This window comes from Mixophyes fleayi, chromosome 1, assembly GCF_038048845.1.
Source record: "Mixophyes fleayi isolate aMixFle1 chromosome 1, aMixFle1.hap1, whole genome shotgun sequence".
Lineage (NCBI taxonomy): Eukaryota > Metazoa > Chordata > Amphibia > Anura > Limnodynastidae > Mixophyes > Mixophyes fleayi.
This window is the reverse complement of record NC_134402.1, coordinates 408063240-408087425: the sequence shown is the minus strand read 5'-3', so window position 1 is coordinate 408087425 and position 24186 is coordinate 408063240. Positions and strand designations below refer to the sequence as shown.

The 24186-nt window shown below is 41.1% G+C and overlaps 1 protein-coding gene across 2 annotated transcripts in view; it reads right to left on the bottom strand.

Moving 5' to 3' along the window:
- The window catches only part of IQGAP2 (IQ motif containing GTPase activating protein 2), a 207295-nt gene that overhangs the window by 79227 nt on the left and 103882 nt on the right, over nucleotides 1-24186 (bottom strand). For both annotated transcript variants that reach the window (XM_075182047.1, XM_075182056.1), the window contains exons 4-5: nucleotides 23597-23674; nucleotides 22489-22565 (exon numbers count right to left, since the gene is read on the bottom strand). In XM_075182047.1, the coding sequence (XP_075038148.1) occupies nucleotides 22489-22565; nucleotides 23597-23674 (155 nt within the window). The remainder of the gene's footprint in view (nucleotides 1-22488; nucleotides 22566-23596; nucleotides 23675-24186) is intronic.

Here is a 24186-nt window from a genome sequence, read left to right as displayed (position 1 = left end):
TCCAGCTCCCACCACTGTGTGGCAAACCAGACGCCATTAGTTTGAACCGAGCAGCACAAATACCTTATCGCAGTGCTCAGTTCAAATTGCTGATGAAGTCAAGCTGGCGTAGTGGTGGTGAATTGGGCATATATGAAGGGTTCAACACACTCGCCCCACCAAAAAAGAAAGGTGCAGGAAAGTTAAGTGTTGCATATAATCTGTGGAACAATCACAGAAAAACACAAATAATCTCATTTCAACCATTGCATCACACTGTTAATATATGTATAAACTGCTATACATGATATATGTATAAATGGTGATTTCTGATGTGCTAACTGTTCATTAGGAAAAGCAGGTATGAAAAGGAATGTTTTAAAACTACCACAGACACTAGAAGTCACCTTTGGATTTAGGAGACCTGTGTAAAAATCGCTGTCTGTGGCCACTTAAAGGTCACAAAACCACTCTCAAATGACTTCTAATACGGTTATCCTTTATAAGAGGGGGTGTAAATATAATATAATATATATATATATATATATATATATATATATATATATATATATATATTTTGTTAAGTAACAAGTTTACTTAACACACAGACATTTGAAGCAGAAGAGCGTATAACAATAGCACTTACAATCTAATTTTGATGGATAGAACATCAAACATTTGAAAGCAAATATACTTTTTGTATATACTCAAAACCCCTTACTACTACTACTACTACTACTACAAAATAATGATTGATCAAGGGCTTTTAATGGTCGTATATACAATGTTTCCTATGGGACATATGGAATAGGAAAATGTTAGCCACGTTAGGTATTTTACACGCCCCAAAAGTAAATTTTATGGTATATCAGATAATTTTATAGCAATAAAATGTCATCTTGTAGATATTCGTAAAATACACACAACACTGTCTCAGTTGCTAGCATCAAATCTTCCACCAGGTGGCGCTGCAGTAATGCAGTGCAGACACCATCTGTTTAACTTTTTTTTGGGCTTTCACATTTCGCTTTTGTCACGGGTACCAATGGAGAATACATGACAGTGAACTTGGGTTAGGATTGTTTTGAGTTTAAATGGTTTGATTTCAAGTATTAGACAAAGGATAGACCTTTGGCATAGAAAACGCTGCAAAAGGGAATTTCGATTTCAACAGAATGCTCAAAAGGAACAAAGGTTTTTTGGCAGCTCTTTCTGGTGCTGAGTTTGAAACAGATTTAACTCTTCTAAGATAAAAAGTTCTTGTGTGCCCCTCTTACTAACACTCGCTACAAAACTGCTTGCTAAGGTTGTGAAACAGGTCACTGCAATCATTTTAAGAGTGGATCGTATTTATTTTACAAGGTTTTTTTTTTTTTTTTATAAGTTAAGATAAAAGTAAGGTATTTTATTAATGCTGTGAGTTACTTTATGCAAAATATACACTGCCAATGCCCATATTGCTTATGAGTGACTAAGCATTATAACGTATATGATGACTCAGCATTATAAAGTTGCACATGATGGATCAAGCATACTAAATGGCCTAGGATGAGTGACCGAGCCTTGCAAGTCCACTTACCCAATACCCTCAAAAAACTTGTTTTTACTAGCATTTTGTAACACTAGTAAGCATATAGACAGGTATGAGAATGGAACTCACTAGTTCTAAAATCCTAAAGCATACTTGCCAACTTTCTAAAGTTGGCTTCCGAGAGCCTGCTGAGGGTGGTGGGCGCGATGTGGGGCAGGGCTCCAAAATTCGCAACATTTTGGACCCGCTGCGATTCCTGGTGAATCGTGGCGTTCTGGACCTAATTCTGCCAACTTCACTAGGAAGTGGGCAGGTCCGGGAGATTGCCACACTCCTGGGAGTCCGTGAGACTCGCACGAAATGCGGAAGTCTCCCAGACATTCCGGGAGAGTTGACAAGTATGTCCTAAACCCACTTATATTACAATACTCAAACATCCACTCACTTATATGAAATACAAATTTAGAATACACACAAAATAAATACATCTGCAGACTAGCCAGGGTAAATGTGCAATATACCCAATATATTTGAACCTTTGTAATGTATCTCCATTCCTATGTTTTAATGGATTTTGCTTTTCTACATCACTTGCTGGCAGCATTTATATTCGTGCAATGACTGCGTCAATATCATCTTTGCACAATACAATAATACCCCAGCATTTCAGATCACACATACAATGACAGCAAAGACAGGCAGTGGTTTCTTATAGCTCATATACAGGGGCATTGAAAAACAAAGGCAAATTAAACGCTAGTTAAACCGTGGCAACGTGCCCGCGCCTCAGAGACCATTCACAAAGCGTTCACTAATACTTCTAAGATGACAAACAAACAAAGCATACAGTCATCCTGTGCCAAATATCTACAAGACATTTCCTCCCAACACAGGAAGTGGAATTGTGGGTAACAGGAAGTGGTTTGTTGGTGCAGTGTGGAGAAGTGGTAGTGGGCATTTTCAGGACTCCCTTTATCACACAACGCAGGAGATTGCATGCACAGCTTTTAGAAATCGATATACAATTACACAAGACACATAATGTGCCCAATACTACGCTTCTTTTTGTGTGTTATGAATTTAGACTGTAAGCCCCAATGGGGCAGGGACTAATATGAGTGAGTTCTCTGTACAGCGCTGCGGAATTAGTGGCGCTATATGAATAAATGGTGAGGATGATGATGATGCAGAACTACCCCGGCAATGTAATAAAAGATTTTATATTTCGTTAAACAAAATTTACAGATTATGTAATATAAAGAAATAAAAACCTGTTAAAGTGTACTATAATATTTGTGTAATAAAATTAAGCCAAGAAAACAAACTGTTTTTGATGATGGGTAGCGAGTTATGTCCATATTCCCAGACCCTACAGCATGAAGGGCTGTGTCTGAAGTGGGGAAAACAATGTGTTGTGTCATTTGTAGTCTGTGGAAAGAACAATGTTCGAGCTGTGGAACATACATAAGCGGTTTTCTGTGATATGATGGAGTTTGTCATACTTGCCTACTCTCCCGGAATTTCCATGAGGCTCCTGAATTTTAGGCAGTCCTCCCACACTCCCGGAAGAGTAGACAAGGCTCCCGGATCCTAAAAAAAAAAAATTAAGCCCCCCTCCCACCCTTCAATGCCGTTAATTTTTGGTAATTTATAGTGGGGGCGGAGCTATAGTGACGCAAATACGTCACCACGCTCCCTCCTATCCCTGTCACATGACAGGGTCAGAAAGTTGGCAAGTATGGAGTATGTGGTGGAATGATTGCTGGAATTGGGTAGTTAGAGTATGTCTGTGTATGTTGTTGGGACAAGTTTGGGGACAAGCTTTGCAAAGGGGTTAGTTTTTAATGGTGGGTACACACTACAGGTTTTTCCATGTGCCGATCACACGATAAACGACCGTTTGATCAGATATCGCATTATTGTTTACACTCCCACAAGTGTACACACTCTCACGTGTCTATCATACCAAAGCACATCGTATCGTTTGATTTGATTTTATAAGCTTCCTAAAAATCACTATCAACTATGGAACGATGTCGGGGAAATGTGGCAGTGTGTATGCACTCACAAACAGCAGTGTCCATAGATCTCCATAGTGTGCAGAGTCACGATCATTTCAGCCGATGGTTATGACAGACAAAGAGCACAGATCTGAAGGTAAGTTGTGTAGGTGTGTACACATAAATCTGCATGCTCATCGGGACTTTCAGTCATTGGTAAAATCATTACAGAAATCGCATCTGCAGCAATTTTCTGTAGTGTGTACCCAGCTTAACATTAAACATGCATTCAGCCATCACTGTTCATATGATCTGTGCAAACTATTGTCATCATCTGCTTCTGCTGCAACCTTTCTTCATATCTATGAGAGGAATGAGGGTTCACATTATTCCTTCCAGGTGGCATTGTTAGGTCTATCGTTCCTCTGAATTGAATGGTCATTAGGTGCTGCTGAAGGGTCAACAGACCTTGTAAGACTTTATAAATCTACATGCGGCTGCTCTGTCTCCCAACTCTATATATTTGGGTATATAACGGTAGAATCAGACACACTCAGGGCCGGACTGGCCATCTGGCACTTCTGGAAAATGCCAGAAGGGCCGATGGCTATATGGCCGGCCCGACTACTCCTGTCTTCATGTAGCTGGTTTCTCCCCGGGAACCAGCTACCTCTGTTGCGCTTCCTCCCCCGTTGCACTTACAAGCAACCTGGACAGTTTCCAGTTTTTTTTTTCTGAATGGGGGTCGAGGGGGTGCCGCGAATCTCGGAAGGGGGGGGGTTGGTGTCACGGGGGTGCCGCAATTTTCGGGGGAGGAGGGGTCACGGGGGTGCCGCGATTTTCGCGCGGGGGGGGGGGGGGGTAAGGTCGCGAGTTGCACTCGGGGTTCACCAGTGTGAGAGGGCCAGGGCGTAGAGACTGCTGGGAGAGTGGGTGAGAGCCAGTGGCGGATCCAGGGGGGGGGGGGGGGGGGGCGCCCCTAGCAGACACTTGCACATAGTGTGCAGCCGTCGGCAGCCTAAGATGTTAGAAAGGGGCGGGGCCTAAATCGCCCCCCCTAAATCGCCCTGGGTACAGCGTTTTTCTAGATCCGTCCCTGGAGAGAGCAAGGGGGTGCTGGCAGAGGGGGTGAAAGCCTAAGGGGAAGGGGGTGCTGGGAGAGGGGGTGAGAGAGCCAGGGGGTGCTGGGAGAGGGTGAGAGATCCAAAGGGGAAGGGGGTGCTGGGAGAGGGTATGAGAGATCCAAAGGGGAAGGGGTTGCTGGGAGAGGGGATGAGAAATCCAAAGGGGAAGGGGTTGCTGGGAGAGGGGGTGAGAGAGCAAGGGGGTGCTGGGAGAGGGGATGAGAGATCCAAAGGGGAAGGGGGTGCTGGGAGAGGGGGTGAGAGAGCCATGGGGTAGGGGGTGCTGGGAGAGGGGGTGAGAGCCAGGGAGTGCTGGGAGAGGGGTGAGAGAGCCAGGGGGTAGGGGGCACTGGAAGAAGGGGTGAGAGCCAGGGGGGAAGGGTGTGCAGGAAGAGGGAGTGAGAGAGCCAGGGAGGTAGGGGGTGCAGTAAGAGGGGTGAGAGAGCCAGGGAGTAGAGGGTGTAGGAAGACGTGTGAGTGCCAGGGGGGTAGACAGTGCAGGAAGACGTGTGAGAGGGACAAAGGAGAAGATGGTGCAGCGGCATAGGTAAAAGATAGTGTAAAGGGAGAGACATCTTAAGAATGGAAATGTCAGGGATACAGCCATCAAAAAACACAAGTAGTAATGAAGAATGGGAATGCACAGAGGGAACAATTCACTTATATTTTCCATACGCCCACTTTTACATTTCCGCTTCGACCACTGCCCTCTATTCCTGCTCCCGACTGCCTGTGAGCTGACAGCTGCTGATCCCTCCTCGCCCAGCGCACCCAGTAGGAGAACAGAACACAGGATGCCATAATAAGGTAAGTTCAAATATTTTCTTGTGTGCAATGTGTTTTTTAACCATCCTTTCTTGAACTGGGGGCACTACTGTGTATCCAATGACGTTTAAAACACTATGTATTGCTCATTACTGTGCTGTAATGTTTCTTGCATATTTATCTGTACAAAAAATTTTAATTAAGAGAAAAAAACATTGCTTGTCATAAATTTTATCTGTGTTAATATATCTATTTATGTTTGCATTGTAAATGGTGTATTAAGCTGCTCCTGGGACTTACACACTCAGTATCTGATATGCTGTACCAATTTTTATTTGTGAATGAGTTTTTGTCTGGGCACTACTAATGATTTGTGGGCACTACTATGGCATAATGTTATTTGGAGACACTATTATGGCATAATATGACTTTGGGGCACTACGATGTGGCATAATATGAACTGGGCGCACTATGGTGTGGCATAATATGAACTTCTGCCAAAGGCAAGTCTTTCATTGTTGAATATGATGGGAGCCCAAAGAAGTTGCTGTATCGGGGCCCAAAATTCCTCTTGTTGGCCCTGCCTGTGAGTCAAGGGGGTAGACGTCTCCAGGTAAATAATCTAAATGTTTCCTATCTAATCAAACTGATGGATCACATCCAATTATCTCTCACCCGCCTCCAATATCCCCCTTAATTTATATACTGTTATTTAAAATGAATAGAAAAAAAGACGCCTATCCAGTTACTAAAAAAAAAAGTTAGTAAAAAATATTTTTCTCTGACATTTTGCTGTAGATGGAAATACTTTTAATGTGGACGTGTGGGTTCAAATGATCATTCAATAGTTATGTTTTTTTTTTTTAGATATATGTTAGAGTTTTATTTCATGTGGAATGATTCATAAAAATTCTGCCATTACTATTTAATTGAGGAAAAAGGGTACCTGTTACCTATATGTGTGTATGTATTCTGTTGTTGCTATCTTGTGGGAGGTTTAAAAAAAGCAAAACATTGGTTTACTACAGTGGCGCCTGTATAATTGGTGGTATTGCTGTAGTATGGGGTGGCGTGGTGGTGGCAATGTTGTAGTGTGTTTGGGGCTTAGTATTGTTAATAAGTAGGAGAGGGTATTGCTGTAATGTGGGGGGTGATGCCGGTTGCTGTAATGTGGGGAGTGATGCCGGTTGTTGTAATGTGGGGGGTGATGCTGGACGCTGTAATGTGGGGGGTGATGCTGGACGCTGTAATGTGGGGGTAATGCTGGTTGTTGTAATGTGGGGGGTGATGCCGGTTGCTGTAATGTGGGGGGTGATGCCGGACGCTGTAATGTGGGGGGTGATGCCGGACGCTGTAATGTGGGGGGTGATGCCGGACGCTGTAATGTGGGGGTGATGCCGGTTGTTGTAATGTGGGGGGTGATGCCGGTTGCTGTAATGTGGGGGGTGATGCCGGTTGCTGTAATGTGGGGGGTGATGCCGGTTGCTGTAATGTGGGGGGTGATGCCGGTTGCTGTAATGTGGGGGGTGATGCCGGTTGCTGTAATGTGGGGGGTGATGCAGGTTGCTGTAATGTGGGGGTGATTGATGTAATATGAGTGTGTGTGTGCGGGGTTATTTATTGCTGTAATTTGGGCACTAACAGGGGCGGACTGGCCATCTGGCACTTCTGGCAAATGCCAGAAGGGCCGATGGCCAGAAGGGCCGGTCCGCATGTCCGCCGAGCAGCAGCACCCTGCGCGCTGCTCGGCGGACGGAGAGTCAGTGACTGGCGACTATGTGAGTAATCACATGGGACGGCACCACGCCACAGGCGCCGTCCCATGTGATTACTGCATAGTCGGCAGTCATTGATTCTCCGTTGGCTGACCAGCGCGCAGGGTGCTGCTGCTGCTGGATGTAAAAAGGTAAGTGTCTGTGTGTGTAAGTAAGTAATAGTGTGGCAAACAGTAGGGCTGGCAAACTGGGGCAAACAAACAAACAGTGGAGGAAAAACAGTGGGGCAAACAAACAAACAAACAGTGGGGCTAACAAACAAACAGTGGGGCTAACAAACAAGCAGTGGAGGAAAAACAGTGGGGCTAACAAACAAACAAACAGTGGGGCTAACAAACAAACAGTGGGGCTAACAAACAAACAAACAGTGGGGCTAACAAACAAACAGTGGGGCTAACAAACAAACAGTGGGGCTAACAAACAAACAGTGGGGCTAACAAACAAGCAGTGGAGGAAAAACAGTGGGGCTAACAAACAAACAAACAGTGGGGCTAACAAACAAACAAACAGTGGGGCTAGCAAACAAACAGTGGGGCTAACAAACAAACAGTGGGGCTAACAAACAAACAAACAGTGGGGCTAACAAACAAACAAACAGTGGGGCTAACAAACAAACAAACAGTGGGGCTAACAAACAAACAGTGGGGCTAACAAACAAACAGTGGGGCTAACAAACAAACAGTGGGGCTAACAAACAAACAGTGGAGGAAAAACAGTGGGGCTAACAAACAAACAGTGGGGCTAACAAACAGTGGTGCTAACAAATAAACAGTGGGGCTAACAAACAGTGGAGGAAAAACAGTGGGGCTAACAACCAGACAGTGGGGCTAACAACCAGACAGTGGGGCTAACAACCAGTGGGGCTAACAGTGTGGCTGTGGGGCTAATTTTGTGCATGTGTGGCCCCATGTTGCTATAGTGTACGTGCGTGTTTGGCCATGTTCATATAGTGTGCGCGAGCGCAGTATTTTAAATATAGCATGTGTGTGCGTGCGCGCAGTATTTTAATATAATATGTGAGAGAAGGGAGGATCTTAATATAGTGTGGGAGGTAGGCTATTTAATGGTGGAGTGTAGGTGGGGGCTAATTATTTAAGGTGAGGTGAAAGAACCTTTAATTTAATGCTGGGGTGGTTTAGGGCTATCAATTGAATATGGGGCTGATTTTGGGGAGAAGGGCTATTTATTGAATGTGAATATAAATTATTTATTGTCGGGATTGGTTGTGGAAAATGGCTATATTTATTACATTTTAATGCTATTTAATTTATTGCTGGGACTGTTTGGAGGGAGGGAAATATGTCTTGAGTAAATGGGTATACTGTTAATTTTATGTTGGCGCTGGTTGGAGGGAAATTGGTCTACTTAATTAATGTGAATATTATTATTGTGGGGACTGGAGGTAGGCCTAATTATAAAACGTGAGTGCTATTGTTTTAACATTGGGGCTGGTTGGAGTTTTCTAAATCTCATGTACCCATTTTTTTTTTCAAAATAGGGCATCCAATATTCCAGGTTCGAGACAAGAATGAACTGAGCTAAAGAAACCATCTGCTACAAGTGGTGAAAGTGACCAAGACAGGTAGGAGAGAGCAGGACAGTCTGCCAACTGTCCTGAATCTAGTAGGGCAGTCCTGAATTTGGATGACTGTCTCCCTTAGTCAGGATTTGGTCCGACTGCAAGGACAGTTGGGAGGTATGTCCCGCTTCACAACGTACTGCTTGTGAAGGCAACGCTGTGTGCTTCTAACAGTAGGGCCTGTGTATTTGTCTAAAATGTAATGTATTATTATAATGTATGTATCAATGCCCCATGTTGGCCACACCCACAACACAATGAGGTCACGCCGTGTTCAGCGCCACCGCTACGCGGCGGCACATATTTTCATTCCTGCTGGAACTGAGGTGGGCCTGTGTACCTTAAATGCCAGGGCTGATTTTTAGTCCCAGTCCGGCCCTGGGCACTAATAATGTATTGTCATGGTATTTATTGATGTAATTGGGGTGCTAACAATGCTGAGGGTCATTAGGAGAAATAAATACCCCCACACACACACTACTCATACTACATCATATTGTACAGCACCAGCAACACGCACTGCGCAACAATATAGTGCATGAAGCCCACAACACGTGGGCCTGTGTGCTATAAATGCCAGGGATGATTTTTAGTCCCAGTCCGGCCCTGGACACACTTACTGTTTAATTTCCATGCAGCATCTTAAAAACTGAAATTCCTAAAGTAAGGGTACATCCTAATTTTCTTATCTAAATCCCGTTGCTGCAAGCTCCCTTTTGAAGTAATCCATGAAAGGCTTCCATCCGGTCTTCACAATGTGCGACCGTGTCACAGTTTAATATTTGGCATGTTCACACACAAAACATATTTAGTCATGCAATTTATTATTTGTAATCTGGTAATTTAATATTCATGAAGTAATATGATATAACCTCTACACATGTGTATATGTAAAATTGTGAAGCCCATTTAAGCCCAGGAGGTAGTTTATAGCTTTACGACCAGGCCTATGTTCACGGTTTTGAGCTGCGTCAGTTTCGACAGGAATTATTTTTTGATTTGTGTTTTGCTTAAGCAAGTTTCATATGGTTTTATTAATAAAATAAAAGGGCTTATATTATCTTACATATTGAAATACATAACTTTCATTTCACATTGTTACTTTTACATATTCAGATCGACCCCAGAAAATGACTCTGAAATCTATTTTTTAAGGTCTATCGCCAACGCAGATAACAAATATCTGTACTTTTACATCTAAAGGAGATATAGAGACAGAAACCGTTCTGTATATATTTTCTTTGGATGGGGAGGGGGTTCCACCATTTTTTTTCCCCACCAAAATAGACTTTTGGGTGTCTGGAGCTTTCATAGGTTTCCCCTACTAAGAGATCCAAAGCAAACTGCATCCAAACTAATAACTCCTTGAATGGAATAAGCCCATGCAGTCAGTTGACCTGGATAGAATTCCTAGTAATTGGTGATGTCACTGGTATTTCCCTCTGACCATGTAATAGCACTCTGGTGATGTATTGCACAAACATCAAAATTGACACAAGAGTGCAGCAAACACTTCGAAATTTGCTTACATTACATGTTAACAGCTTTCAGAAAGCACGCTCAGAACACCCACATGTGCAAGGCCCTACACTTCAGTACCTAATAAACAGTCTGTAAAATAACACATATGGCTCATTAGTTATGGTTAAAATGTCTAATACACATTTAAAATAAATACTATTCCTTAAACTCAACTAAGATGTTATTTTTTTAGTTTAGCAGAAGCTTTGGATAACATTATGGTACATTGGAACTTGCACGGTAAGGACTGTACATGAATAGAGGATGTCAAGGTGTGAAGAATCAATTTGGTTCATTATTGTTGACAATGTCAAGCTGATGTACGATCTTTTCAAACTGATCCCAGGCTGAAGTAAATTTAAATTTAGCTTATTTTGTTTGGCAATCTAATCTGTCTTTATAACTAAAAGTTCAGAAAGCACAAAAAAAACACTCTTCTGTCTGGAAATAGGTCTGTAAGTGAAAGAGTCCAAGGGAGATGTGTCAATAACGGTTTAAAAGGCCATCTGAAACCACTTGTTTACCAAACCAAATGTTTATTCACCATACACTGAATAGTGGAAGGGAAGAGAATATTTTGCAACTGCATTAAAAGTTCCACTTAACCCATTAATCAAGTTTGCTTGCATTAAAAGCTGCTAACATAAGAGTTTGAAGAGTATATCAAAACGGAAGTCATTTGACATAAAGTTGTTTTGTGAGGGAAACATTTTTCCTATAGACAATAGAATACCACTTTGTAATCCCATTGATGTTATACTGTAGACAATTTCTATCCAGTAAATGGCTGACGTCAGGTCAGTACCTGGTAATTAAATAAACCACTGTATCGAGACTGCATGAGTGCTTTGTTTACAATTACTGCATTTCTAAAACATGGAGGGTCACTGTAGCAATTTACGGATAGTATTCAAACTCAAAAGAAACAGAAGCATACTGATTAATTCAAAGGATTTTTAACCTGAATTAAGTTTTGGCGTGAACGCACATCTTTATCAATGCAGGGCAAAAGTCAGAACGACATCAGTGTTTGAATAGCATATATAACATATCTATAACTAGCAATCAGTGTCGGCAATACATTTAAAAAAATAGTGTGCACAAGAGTCCTTCTGGCTAAAATGGCACCACAATACAAACACTCCTGAACATGAAAATGTTAGTGGGCTCCATTTCTGTACTGAGCTATATACTGTTATTAGCTTTCAAGCATGTATTTGGACACCAATGATAAAATGCCTTCAATGGTCTCCTAAACGGAATGGTTTAGATCAGGTCTATCCAACCTGTGGCCCTCCAGGTGTTGTGAAACTACAAGCCCCAGCATGCTTTGTCGGTAAACAACCAGTTGATAGCTGGAAGGGCATGATGGGACTTGTAGTTCACCACACCTGGAGGGCCACATGTTGGACAGGCCTGGTTTAGATATTGGGTCTGCCATACCTTATAGGGCGTGTCTTAAACTTTCCAGACCAATCACCAGAGATTCTATGTGGCCAATACTTGCTGTACATGGTCATACTAAACCAATGGTGAACATGTAAAATAATTGCACCAGAATCACAGAACATCATTGATTAATAACTTGCTAATACTTCTACAAACCTGTATGTGAAAATGACTGAAGACATTTTCTAGTAATACCGCTTTCATACTGCCGCCCCTGCAATTTCCCAGGTTTTTCAAGCCAGGTTTTTGCCGAGTCTCCACGCATCCCAGCTCAGAGACCCCGTTCACACTGCACCATGGACCCGGGAATTTCCCGGGTCGACCCCATTCATACTGAACACGGGTCTGTCCTGGCAATAAGTGTGAGTCGCCACAAGAGAAGCTTTCATTGGCTGAAAAATACTGAGGTCATTTAAAGAGGACTAGTTTTTTGCACACAAAGATGAGGTCAGAGTGGGTGGTGTCTGTCACAGCAATGCTTTAATCATGGCTGACGGGTCACTTGTGTAGCCTGAAGTTCATGTTTTATAACAATGCATAATGATGACGTCATCCTCAAGCGTCCCAGACACCCAATCAGCTGCTTTATGCGAGACCCCGGTTGAAAAACCCGGGTCTCACCATTCATACTACAGGCTAACTGCGGCCATCGCGGGAATTACCCCACCAAAAAGTCCTGGGTCTAAATCCCGGGTTTTCAGACCTGGGATTTTTCACTACCACCATTCATACTGCACCTAAACCCAGGTCATCTGGGCTTGCCTCTGCAAAAACCCGTGTTTTTCATGCATTATGAATGGGGTATGACACAATGCAAATAGATCTCTGTTAAAAATGTAATATTAGTGTAGCTAGTGACTAGGAATGTACAGAAACAGTATAGAAATTCTACAAACTCTCTCTGTCCAGAGTTCTTTTTAAGTCACATTGGGATTATCATAATAGCATTTTTTGGAAAAAACAGAACTGTTTTCATAGGGTAAAGTTGGCCTGACATTGTATAAACTGCAGGGTCATGTGACCACACAAGAGACACTGCATGTCCACATGTTTCTTATTAGCTGACCTTACATCATGTATAACTAACTCCATGCTCTAGTATCAGCCTGTGGTGACTCAGAACCTGCTGCGCTAAGCTCTCTTACTGGCAATTGTTTCATTATTGGATAGTAATGTTATAATATTACAGTCTGCTCGTTATATTTAAAAGAAAATTTAACATCACACTGAAAATTCAAGGTGGACCATACAGCAAGCAGCTGCAGGAGTAAGAGGAGGAACAAGGCATTATCAGGGGGGGGGGGGGGATATAGAACGGCTGAACCGAAGAGACCACGGTGTACATTGGCAAGTCACAAATAAGTAGCATCAGCTCACCGATAGTCCAGCCAAAACAGTTACATTTTGGAAAACTTTCAGTTTTGTCTACTCGGCAGTAGATCCAAAGCATTGTGAAAATGGACCATTATCTAGAGCAGTACATCACTGTCTGAGTGTTTGCAGTTAGTTCCCTGGGAAGGTAAAGTGTTCCCTCCACAATGATTTTAACAAGTACTAAGCAGCAAACAAGTGCAAACATGGCTAAAGAATATAAATAAACCCTATTGGTTTGTCGCTTTCCAGGAATATATGGGATAATGTACTCCCTATAGTAAGTTATATGGATATTAGAAGTCACTGAATACTACAGATTAGACTAGTCAGTTACAGTTATTGGTAAGGAGTGAAGTGGCTATTGGAAGCACTGCTGGTAGGCTGGGGGCATTAATGCTGTTGCAAGGGGAAGAGGTGATATTGCCCATAGCAACCAGTTTATGACATTATTCTAACGCAGTTTGAGTGGAAGTGAATCTACAGAAGAATTTGGCCATCACTCAACACCAAGTAGATAGACTACAATTAAGAGGATCTCTGTAACTGAAGGGAACTTTCACACTTCTCCTGCCCAAGAACTTTAAGGTGCTATATAGTGATAAGTGTTATTAATATCATTACTACCCATAGTGCATTATTGATCAGCCAACATCAGCACAAGTGGTTCCAGGTATCTGGCAAATCCACAATGTTTCATCATAGGACAACTAAGGATTACATACGGCACAGGATGCCTGGCATGCCGGTTGAGTAAATTCTGAATAAAGAGCCTCCATTGTGAATGCCATATTAATACCCCATAAGCGGTAACACCTGTTCATAAGTCTGCTGCTTGAAAGTGACATAACGAAGTGAAACAATCCTGTACGCCGTGTTATATGAATCAGCATGTCACATAAATCACATTGTATTTTCTCATTCCTCAACACTAAGGTAATATCTGCAGCAGCCACAACTCTTTAAATCCTATATATGAAAAAGGTATTTACTACGGCAATAAAACATGGAATCGAACATGTGCAGAATCACTTCCAAAAACGTAGTTAGCAAAAAGTATGTAGGAACGTTTGTAAGTAAAGCAGAGAAATAAAGTCATTTTATGTGTCTATAACTTATCCCATAACCCCATTCATAGATGGGCTGTGAAATGTAATGATGTACAGTAAGCGATAGTCTCACTACTTCTGTGCAGACCGGCTGTGGTAAGAACATTAAATCTAAACTCAACTCTGCTCACCTCTCAGAATATAATAAAACTTTACAATAAAAATAGTGCGAACACGCAATTATAGCACATATTAAATATTAAAACAACTATAGCAGCACAGGGAATTTTTAAGAAAAAGTTTAAGGGATGTCTGTACATGGACAAATAATTAAGCCGCAAATAAAATTTGGTAGGTGTTAGAATGAAAGTCACGTCACAAAATGGATTACAAATTATAAGGGCACAGATATTCGGTTTGATGGGAATTTCATTTTAAATAAGTAGATACGACGCACAGATGTAGCAAAATTTAAACATTTCATGTAATCACATTCCACTGAAATGAATGGCATATAATGTGTTAAATGTCAATTTCAGATTACTACGTCTCAATATTCTTCAGTCACATATGGTATTAAATCAAAGTTAGCTCTTTCTTTGATTTGATTTAGCTATACATTCCGAAAGTAACTATCTCATCTCACTATGCAGGGCAGCATTCTGGCCAATACTCCCAAGAATGTAGCCTATTAATTCACTAGGTACTAGTGAAACTAATGAGGCCTATGGCTGCCTCCACTGTACAGAATGTAGGCAAAAAGGCCTGTTTAATGATGGCACAGGTGGGGGAAAGTACACATTGCTGTGCCCGAAATACCCCTTTAGAAGAAAGACTACATGGAACGTTGCTGGTGGAAAGGAGGGGACCAAATTCTGGGACAAAGAGCTCATTTAAGGGCAACACGGTGGCTAAGTGGTTAGCACTTCTGCCTCACAGCGCTGGGGTCATGAGTTCAATTCCCAACCATGGCCTTATCTGTGTGGAGTTTGTATGTTCTCCCCGTGTTTGCGTGGGTTTCCTCTGGGTGCTCCGATTTCCTCCCACACTCCAAAAACATACTGGTAGGTTAATTGGCTGCTATCAAAATTGACCCTAGTCTCTCTCTCTCTGTCTCTGCGTGTCTGTTAGGAAATTTAGACTGTAAGATCCAATGGGGCAGAGACTGATGTGAATGAGTTCTCTGTACAGCGCTGCGGAATCAGTGGCGCTATATAAATAAATGGTGATGATGATGATCTATTGGACATCAGATTATGGGAGGACTCAAGTCTTCTGGAAACTAACTGAAATATAAAGAACGCAGGAAACAGTTAAGTCTCCTTAGTACTAGTAATCCATTTCTTACATTTTATATGTAAATATTTATAGGAGGATTCCGAAATACATCAGACTTCCTGTCGATAATCCCACCTAAGCACGCGGCCGAGTCTCTTTCTAAAAAGTAATTTATGAAAGTATAAAACACTCACATTCTGCTTTTGGCAGCTACTTTTAAAAAAAATGGGGATGCTCATCTTTAGGATAATCTGGGTAATAAAACCATCATTACCTTGTGTTTTAGATCATGGTGTGTAATGTGTTTATTTCATGATCCGCTCACTGTACAGTGCCGTGTAGATGTTAGTGCTTTATAAATAAAATATAACACAGGGTGGGAATAAACTACTCTTCACAGTTCTGCCTACTGTCACCAGCCCTTCATTTATTTAAACATTTTGATTTCTTTCCAAAAAGGCTTCTCAATCTAGCCTTATTTTTGCCAAATCTAATCAGAAGAGTGAGGGGATATCAGCCACTATAGTAAAAGTAAATAAAAATATATATGAAACATTAAGTTCTTCTGTAAATGTGTGTGACCTTTAACACATCCATTTGTTAATTTAACAAGCAGGGGCAGACCGATCATGATAGAAGGAGGTGCAGCTGCAATGGGGCACGCAACTGGGAGGTGGGCAGACAACACTGGTAACGTCCCACACAGCAGTGAGGCTGCAGACAAATGCTCCCTCTAGGGGCTGCTGTTCTAGGAAACATAAGGAAATCTGCAATTGGTTAGCAGTGCAAGATGGTTCCTATAACAGCAGCCATGAACTGATCAGTAGAGAAGCTTAGTCAGAGGTGAAAGATAGTCTGCTTCATTAACCATACATTAAGGCCCACAAACGTCTAGTAAACTTTTAGGTAACACCCCCTTCTGGATTGTTATTCACGCCTCACAGTGACTGAATGTGTTCCCCCAGCACTAGAACCCCGAAGAGAGACACCAGGAACGGTTGCTTAGCAACTTAAAGCTCGTATTAATGGATCAGCATATCTGTCTGCATGGCAAGACTGACAGCCAGAGAACCAGGAAGGAGGTCCCGGGATCCCCCGGAAATCTGGGGAGGTGGTCCGTGGGCTGCTGCCATGAAGGGCCAAACTATGATAGAGTATGAGTGAAATGGGACAGATTTGAGGGAGGATGGTGATTGATGGTGAATTATGGTGATCAACTCCGGAAGTTGCTGAATGATAGAGAGGAGAGCTCAGGCATGGGGAATAGGGCATTACCTCAGCATATAACTGCATAACAGAGACACAGCACCTGTGTGCTGTTACCCAAGAGAAAACATGCTGGGAGCAGAGAGGCAGCTATCATTGAAGTGTTATCCCTGCAGAAGAGGGGTGAGCAGGGCTGATAGTACACTAGCAGGTTAGAGTCAGAGCCCACACAAGTGAAGTGACCAGTGCAGAGGAGGAGTGAATGAAATATTACTGAGAGAGATAGGTGTGTGCTGAGGCACCAGGTTAAATGTGACTGTCCTAGATCCAAGAATTCATTTAAACATTAAGATCAGTGCAGCAGGAGAAAGGGAGCTGTACATATTTGCTTTATCATTACAACTGTTTAAGAATGTGCTGGATTGAAGAAGATTTGTATAAAAAGTTTATATTTTGCAATATAGAGATGGTCTGGTGCCCAAGTTACTGTGACTACTATTGCACTGCACCACCTGGAAACACCTGTGTCTACACTGCTGTAAAACCCTCCTGTGTGGGACCCTCTGGTAACTTAGGCCCACACCCAAGAGCTAGACAGGACAGAAGGGAAGTGTGGGTGAGGAAGTGCATTACCTACCAATGCACCCCAGGACCACATACAATGACAGTGGGGTTACATTTATCTAGGTCATTTATAAGGACTTTAAATACACAAATGTCTGCCTATTTAATTAATTATTCAAGCTAAGGTCATATATACATATATATCTATCTTTTAAAAACCAATGTCTTCTAAGTAATCATATTACATTACTGACAAATGCAACAAGTTGGAAGTAGTAAGAACTGGATTTATAGTAACATCTTACACACGTCTCTATAAAGAGCAAAGTCCATAGTGAGCTGGAGGCTTATGAAAAGCACATGATTAGTGAATTTTCTTTTTTAATAAGTAGTCTAGCTGAAAGCCAAAGGACGATCTGAGCCCAGTGTAGGAAGCCACGTGCCCAGCAGGCAGTGGCTGCAAGACCTCAGAAGTGAGAACAGCAGCTCATTGTAAAACTATTTGGTATCCCAGATTAGCCTCTAATACCCTAGGGGGACACCAGCACTTCCGGCAAATGCCAGAATTCCCATATTGCCATCCAGGTCTGATTATGGACATCCAGCATATAACACAACTGGTAAAAGTGCAGATGTCCATAACGAATATTGATAATTATATCCCCACACAGAGCAAGATAAATGGCATTGTGCTGCTACTAAATACAGTAGTATCATTATCATCAGCTATTTATATAGCGCCACTAATTCCGCAGCACTGTACAGGAGAACTCACTCACATCAGTCCCTGCCCCAATGAAGCTTACAGTCTAGATTACACAACATACATGTATAGAGAGAGAGACTAGGGTCAATTCTGATAGCAGCCAACTAGCCTACCATTATGTTTTTGGAATGTGGGAAGAAACCGTAGCACCTGGAATAAACCCACGAAACACGATATTTGAAAGGTTAGCTAAAAGATATTGCATGTGCCTCTGTGTTTGGATCTGGACTATCAAATTTGTTTTAGTAACTATTAAATTGAAGACTATGTTTACTTATATATTACAGTACCAGAGCTTCTCTTGGGCTGGGTGTTTGTTTTTTTTAAAGCACAGTATGTAATACCCGGGGCTTTGCTGCATTTTAGACTGACAGCCAGTCAGTGACAAGTGCCATAAAAAGAAAGGCGGTATAATATACTAACGAATGCACTCTTATGGCGCTCCTGGTTTCCCTCCTCTGATGTCCTCAGCCAGTGGTTGTTCTCACCCTCTTTGAACACAAGGCAGATGTCAAGGAGAAGGTGCGCCATCGAAATGCTGAGGCATAGGTGGAAAACAAAGTATTCAATCTGCTCCCATAACCTCCATAGACTTAGATGGGACCATAAACCAAGAGCGTTTTCCCAATGAATTATGCAAAGCAATGAAAGCTGTTTTTTCTTGAAGCGCCTCCTGTGCATGTAATATGAGTATGTGCCCCCAGGAACAGAAACAAGCACAGCTTCCCGTGGTACACAGGGCGGCAGTGCATCTGAAATTGACAACCATCATCAGTTTTAGTGGCTAGATTGCTTGGTGTGGCACTTACAACCGCTATGACCCGTCCTGCCACTGCATTCAACTTGACTCTATTTAAAAGCGCATTATCAACACTGATGCATTTTCAAATGCTTACGATGAGTAGAGCAGGAATCCATTCAATAGTCTCTGAATCAACACACAAAAACAAGTTGGAGGAAGTTTTGTGGGAGTTCAGTACTAATTAGTGATCTATATTGGTGGTGTTTGGTGTTCTATATTGGCATATCTGTGTTTGTCGTTCAGTGGATTAGTTAAATACCTGCCATGATTACAAATTAGAAAAGGAAAAGGTTTCTTTAGACAGGAAATGAGCTGAGCAGGCCAGGAAGCAGATAACGTAGGCCTCTAGGTAGCGACGGCCTGCGCTGCCACTAGTGCTACTTACGGTGACAGGAAATACAACACAGATGTTACAGGCTCTGTTTTACTCAAACAACAACTGCTGTTCCTTTAATGAAGAGCAGAAAGATGGACTTTGAAAGCCCAGGGAAACCAATGTTTGACCTTTTATGGCCAGTAAGAGATAAAGACACTGAAAGCTGTCTGTGTACATGTGAAATTATACAAATGACTTGAGTATGTCGTTGTTTGGGTTGATATAAATCAGGAAAGACAACATCCATACTTATATAATTTTATACATTACAGTAAATACCTTTCCAAACACATGTACTTTATATGTACCACAAAGATTAATGCAGTTGCAGTTCACACATCTGCAGGAATCATTTTCACCAAGACAAAACCTGAAATTGTACATGGTTCACATCATTTAAATGGAATCTAAATCTAGGTAAATACACAGAGGGAACCGGAATCTATGAGCTAATGATAGATAAGGGTTATGTAATCTGTTACATTGCTTCCCAAACTCACCATTACATCACATTCTACATCCAAAGCATACAAAGGTCCCACAATACAAGCATGGTATAGTAGCTAGTCATACAGATGAATAGCTATAATATATAAAAGGTTACTGCCTTTATGCTGGTCAGGGAATTATTATTTATTATACTGGCATAGGTACTTCAGTATTAATTTAGGAACAATCACTGAGCGCAGATTGTAAGTAATAAAATCACCAAGCAATATTAACACAACTATAATTTACAGGAGTTTATATAAAAGGTATAATATACGCTCTACTGTAATTTATAAAATATATTAGAGGTTGCCAAAGAGGTCAGTGACTGTATAAATGTAGAAGGAAATCCTAGGTTACTTCTAATATAATAACAGTATGGTAATTATAATAAAGTTATACTAACCAACACTGATGTGATTACACCAGAATGCACCAATTCTACACATATTTACAAGATTCCCATCAGTTGTCTGCTATACATATGAATTAGACGAGCAACATTTTCAAGACTGTTCAGCAAAATTTAGTGCACAACCAAACCACACGGCAGAATGAAACGTCCACTGTCGTCCCAGCATTAACCGTTTAATAGAAAGTCCACAAAACGTGAATTTACAAATGCGTTGCAGAAAACAGAGATTATAACGCTGAAAATGCGACCTGTGCGAAATTCAATTTACAGCAACATTTGCCAAAACTTTATCTCTAATTTTGATACATAACATACCAATGTTCTCTCCTGCCTAGGTCAGCAGATAAAAGTATAAGCTTGGCTACACTGTAAAACCTTTACAGAACACTGCAGTGGATGAGAGGTCACAACACTACATATACACCACAACAGATAATGATGCATTCAGCAGTGTAATCATCATCATTTATTTATATAGTGCCAACATATTCCATAGCGCTTTACAATTGGGGACAAACACAGTAAACTAATAAACAAACTGGGTAAAACAGACAAAGAGGTGAGAAGACCCTGCTCGCAAGCTTACAATCTATGGGACAATGGGAGATTGACACATGAGGTTAAGTCTACATTTTGCATTTCGGCCCAGCCAGACTGCAAAAGTAAAAGTGACTCATAAGCTAAATGATCCTGTCACACAACAATGTTGGTCAGGGGGTAGTTGTATTGTGTGAAATTGTGTAACGGATGGTAATAGGGTAATGTAGTGAGATTGTCTGAAGAGGTGGATTTTCAGAGAACGCTTGAAAGTTTGTAGACCAGAGGAGAGTGTTATTGTGTGAGGGAGAGAATTCCATATAGTGGGTGCAGTCCGAAAAAAGTCTTGTAACCGGGAATGGGAGGATATAATGAGGGTGGATGAGAGACGCAGAACTTTTGCAGAACGGAGTTGCCGAGTTGGAAGATATTTTGAGACAAGAGAGGAGATGTATGTTGGTGCAGCTTTGTTGATGGCCTTGTAGGTTAGTAAAAGTATTTTGTATTGAATTCTATAGAAAACAGGCAGCCAGTGTAGAGACACACAGAGTGATCAGCAGAGGAATAACGATTTGCAAGGAAAATAGATTGTAGGGGTTTGAGTCTGTTTTGGGGGAGACTGCCAGTAAGGAGGGAATTGCAATAATCAATGCGGGAGATAAGTGCATAAATGAAGATTTTTGAAGTGTCTTGTGTGAGATATGTGCAAATTCTGGAAATGTTTTTTAGATGTATGTAACATGATTTATATATAGAGTCAATGTAGGGAACAAAGGATAGGTGTGAGTCGAGGATTACACCTAGGCAGCGAGCTTGTGGGGTGGGATTTGTGGTCATGTTATCAACAGAGATAGAAATGTCAGGTATGCTCTTGTTGGTGGGAATATTATTAACTCTGTTTTAGAAAGATTAAGTTTGAGTTGGCGAGAAGACATCCAAGACGAAATGGCAGAAGGACAGTCAGTTACATGGGACACAGATGTCAAGAGATCAGGAGAGGTTAGATAAATTTGGGTATCATCCGCAGAGAGATGATACTGAAATCCAAAGGAACTTATTAGTAATAGCATGACTCTCATAGCAAGGCTCTGTTAGTGGCACCATATACCCACTATGGATTGTGGGCAAAAGAAAACAACATTCCAGCCAAATCACAGTCTCAAAAAACTTTATACACATTTATTTATGAATATTAATAGCAGATCTAATATATAATGCAACTTGTCTTTAAGGTTTAGCAGTCTTCTCATAATATTAACTGAACTAAAAAAAATTATTAGCTATTCTCTAATGATAGACAAAAATTAACCATGAAAGTTGTTCAGAAATTCTGCTCCAGGTTATTATCAATTGGCTTAATACCCGCAATAAGAAAAAAAACAGTGCACCAAATTACATGTAGGGTTGACAAGATTTTGTTGTGACCTATGAAAAATGGACCAGTTTGTGTCTAGGGGGTAAATATATCAAGCTGAGAGTTTTTCAGCGGGTTTGAAAGGTAGAGATGTTGCCTATAGCAACCAACCAGATTCTAGCTGTCATTTTGTAGAATGTACTAAATAAATGATAGCTAGAATCTGATTGGTATTTCGAAACCGCCAGAAAAAACTCTCAGCTTGATACATTTACCCCCTAGGTCTCCCCCCCACCCCCCCCCCCCCCCTTCCCCTTCCCTCCTCCTCCTCCTCCTCCTAAGAGCCAGTCTTGTTTGGAAACCAATAATTTACCCATAGAAATCTGTACATCAGATATAAAGATGAACAAATTATAAGGACAGACTGTCACTGGTACAAGAAAGGGCAGCTCGGGGTTATTGTATGTTTTGTACCAGGATAAATCCTCTAAATTCACGTTTCAAATGATTACCTTACGCAGATAAATAAAAGCTAAACATTATGCTCTTTTATATTACCTTAAAGCATGAATGCAATATATGACACGTGGGATATTTTTCCGATCATAAACATCTGTGGTCTCTGGGTAAAATATCTAAAATAGAAATCAAACAGAAACAAAATTTGTGATATAGCATAATACAACTATATTTTGTATTATTGGTTTATTAAGTTATTTTTATATACTGAAGTAGAAAACTTAAGCCGACAAAAAAAACTCTGTTAATTCAGTTCAAATGACGAATGAGCCCTGAGATTTTGCGAAAGAAATGAAGTTAGCATGCATCAATACATGGTTTGTTTTCTGAATTAAGACAAAAAAGTTAAAGGTTCATATGCCACATGCAATGACAGTCAAAATGTTATGTGCTGGAAATTTTCTTTTATTACCATGACAGTTATCCTTTTATATCAGATGTTATTTAGTAATCAGTTCCTGCTGTTTAGCACGGAATCTTAATTTGTGCTTAATGTTTGACATAAATGAGATGAATGGATATTTTTCACATGTTAAGCAGTAACCCCACATAGAAAGTTGTTTTTCTTTTCAAAGTCTCTCTGGAGGGGAAACAAATAAGGCTGTCGGTGTGACTGGTCAGTGTTGTGTATTGTGTAGGAAGCCTCTGTGGTCTGTGATGTCAGAATTGCAATACAGTCTTTACTAAGCTCAGAGGGGTGTTCAAAGGCCTCGGTGTGCTCACTTTATCATGTGCCATGTGACTGTGGGTGCTATGGTAATCACATGATACTGTGGAAACTGCAGAATTATAAATCTTTATCAGCAGATTGGAGAAAAACCAAGGAAAATAGTCTGCTACTTTTTATATTGTTATTTTTTAAACATAAAACACACACACACACACCTCATTTATTGCGGCTTTAAAACTTCAGGGATAATGCACTAGTTTTCTTGACTGTATTCACTTTCAATTTTTGATGCGAATCAGAAGTGCACTTTTCAAAACTCAGCTGGGTAATTAAGCGTTCTCCTTACACTTATTAGTACTGTCATCTCCACATTTAGAAGACAGCCGTTTTCCAGTTCAAAATCCTGAAACATTTTCCAATGCGGTGTTCCACATTCCCTTAACATATCAAGTGAAAATCCAAACATTCTTACTGTACCTTAGGAAGTCCAATTGATTCCATAGCCCGTAACCACTGTACAGTATTATCTGTATGTCGGAAATGTAAGCCAGACCGCTAGTTAAAAAATACACACAAAAAAAGAAAGAATAATATTAGAATTTTGGGATAAATACACATAATACTGTTGCTGGCATATGATCAGTACTGTAAAATGACAGTAAAATGTAAAAGCAAAATAACAATAAAACAACCATTATTAGAGTCTGTATCGATCTATAAAGCCCTTTAGGATAGATACATACACTTTATGAGTGGTGTTTTGCTTTACATGAACATACAAAACTCCAGTTACAGTACGGTATTACTGAAATGTCAGAGCGTGTCAGGGAACATCCACAATGCTATGGAATTGGGTCAGCTCCTCCTGGCATTGAAAGAACTTGGTAATAGAGGCAGCTAAAAAATACTCTTTGGAGAGGATAAGCATGTTGGCAGGTTTACAAGAAAGTTCACTGTTTACACTCAGGAGTAGCGGTCTAGACAACGCTTCAGAGATAAAACTCAGGCAACCGTAAACGTCTCTAAAGATCGACGATTACACATTCAGGGCTTAATGCCTTGGTCAA